The following is a 1,636-nucleotide window of genomic DNA, read 5'->3' as shown; positions in this document are numbered from 1 at the left end:
GCCCAAGCGAGTCCCGGCTGGGCACCGAGCTGCAGCTCTGGGAAGCGCTGGGGTTCAGGAGAAGAGCTTGGGATGCCCCAGGCCTCCCCCGTGCACCTTCCACCCTGGCCTGCATTGCGAGAGGAAAGGAGCCGGAGGCAGCGCTTGGCACAACCAAATGCTGACGCTTTATTATGAAGTGGGGTGCCTTGCTTCCAGCTCAGCCCCTTGCCAGCTCTGCTGAGCTCCCTGTGTCGGGAGCAGTGCCCAGCGAAGGGATCACTCCGACACCGGCTCTATCCCTGAGCAACAGTGGAGTCAATCCAGTTTCGGAACTGGCTTACGCGGGTGTAGACAGCCGGCACGCGGACATTGCAGTTGCTGTTTCCCCAAGAGACAATGCCGATCAAGGTCCAGATGTTCCCATCCTGGTATACCAGAGGTCCGCCAGAGTCACCCTGTGGAGAAGACACCTTCAGCTTAGTGGTCCCAGCATGTGCTCCAAACTGGTCCCTGCCACCCCAGCGCCCTGGTCCCCTGGACACGGCCAAGTGCTATAGCTTAAATCTCTGGCTTCATAGATGCAAGACCCACCATGTCCTCGTCGTCCTCCTCCTCCTCCTCCACCCTCCCTGTGGAACAGCGGGAGCTCGGCCACGTATTTTTCCCCGCCGGCACAGAGCATGGCGTTCGTGATCCGGTTGCCCCAGTGCTGCATGCACTCGCTCTGGGAGATCAAGGGCAGGGTTACCTGCTGCAGGCGTGCAGCCAAGGCTTGGGCTAGGGGAGAGAAGCACTGGTAAATCGCCCCGGTGTCGGCAGTCACCTGGGGCCTTTGGGAGCAGCGCACGGGCACCCTGGGCAAGCTCCTGCTGGTGCTCCCAAACACATGGGTGCTGCCATGCAAAGCGCCTTACCCTTCTGTGCCAACGTACCCCTTCTTCCCCAGGTGGGATCGTCTCGTGCAAGCAGCCCTGAGCAAGGGCAGGCTTGTACCCATGCAGAGTCATCCTTGGGATTTGCACCGACGCTTGTACGTGCCCAGATGGGGTTACTCAACTGCCCAACTCCCTCTCCCCACGTGCACGTGAGGTGTCACCCCCCCCGGGCACCCCCAGATCCTGCAGAGCCATGAGGAAGGATGGCGGCCGCCGGCAGCCCCCCCCCAAGCTGCGGTGTACGTACAGGTGGTGTTGGGCGTACAGTTGGTGTTGGTGCGTCCCCAGCCGGTGGTGACGCACTGGAGGTTGGTGGGCAGAGCCACATTGGCAGGGGCCAGGCAGACGGGGGACACGCGGCGTCCCAGCTGGGCAGGCGAGGAGAGCTTCAGCAGGGCGATGTCGTTGTTGATGTTGTAGGGGTCCCAACTGGGGTGCGTGATGGCCTGCCGAAAAAATGCCATAATGCTTCATTCCTGTCCTGAGAGAGCGGCCGCGTCCCAGAGCTGCAGCCCTGTCCCAAGACTGTGGCTGCGTCAGCCCAGCTCACCCTGGCCACGGTCTTCACTTGAGTGGACTCTGTGTTGGAGTTGTGGTCATATTCCCCGAGGACGACGACATGGGAGTACGGGCTGCGAGAGGTAAGGGAATCAGGAGGATGCGCGAGAGACAGTGCCCGGGGTGGGAGCAGAACCGGGGGCTTGCACGGGGCATGGGGG

General features: G+C 62.2%; 1 protein-coding gene across 1 annotated transcript in view; it reads right to left on the bottom strand.

Annotated features, from left to right (window-relative positions):
- Positions 1-275: 275 nt before the first annotated feature.
- CTRL (chymotrypsin-like) overlaps positions 276-1,636 on the bottom strand; it is a 2,146-nt gene continuing 785 nt past the window's right edge. Inside the window, exons 4-7 of the mRNA XM_009706086.1 lie at positions 1,468-1,549; positions 1,183-1,363; positions 638-759; positions 276-452 (exon numbers count right to left, since the gene is read on the bottom strand). Coding sequence (XP_009704388.1) covers positions 276-452; positions 638-759; positions 1,183-1,363; positions 1,468-1,549 — 562 coding nt within the window. The remainder of the gene's footprint in view (positions 453-637; positions 760-1,182; positions 1,364-1,467; positions 1,550-1,636) is intronic.

The sequence above is a fragment of the Cariama cristata genome, unplaced genomic scaffold (assembly GCF_000690535.1).
Source record: "Cariama cristata isolate BGI_N322 unplaced genomic scaffold, ASM69053v1 scaffold12198, whole genome shotgun sequence".
In the NCBI taxonomy this organism is placed as follows: Eukaryota; Metazoa; Chordata; class Aves; order Cariamiformes; family Cariamidae; genus Cariama; species Cariama cristata.
The sequence above is the reverse complement of the archived record's forward strand: the minus strand, read 5'-3'. Positions and strand labels throughout refer to the sequence as shown.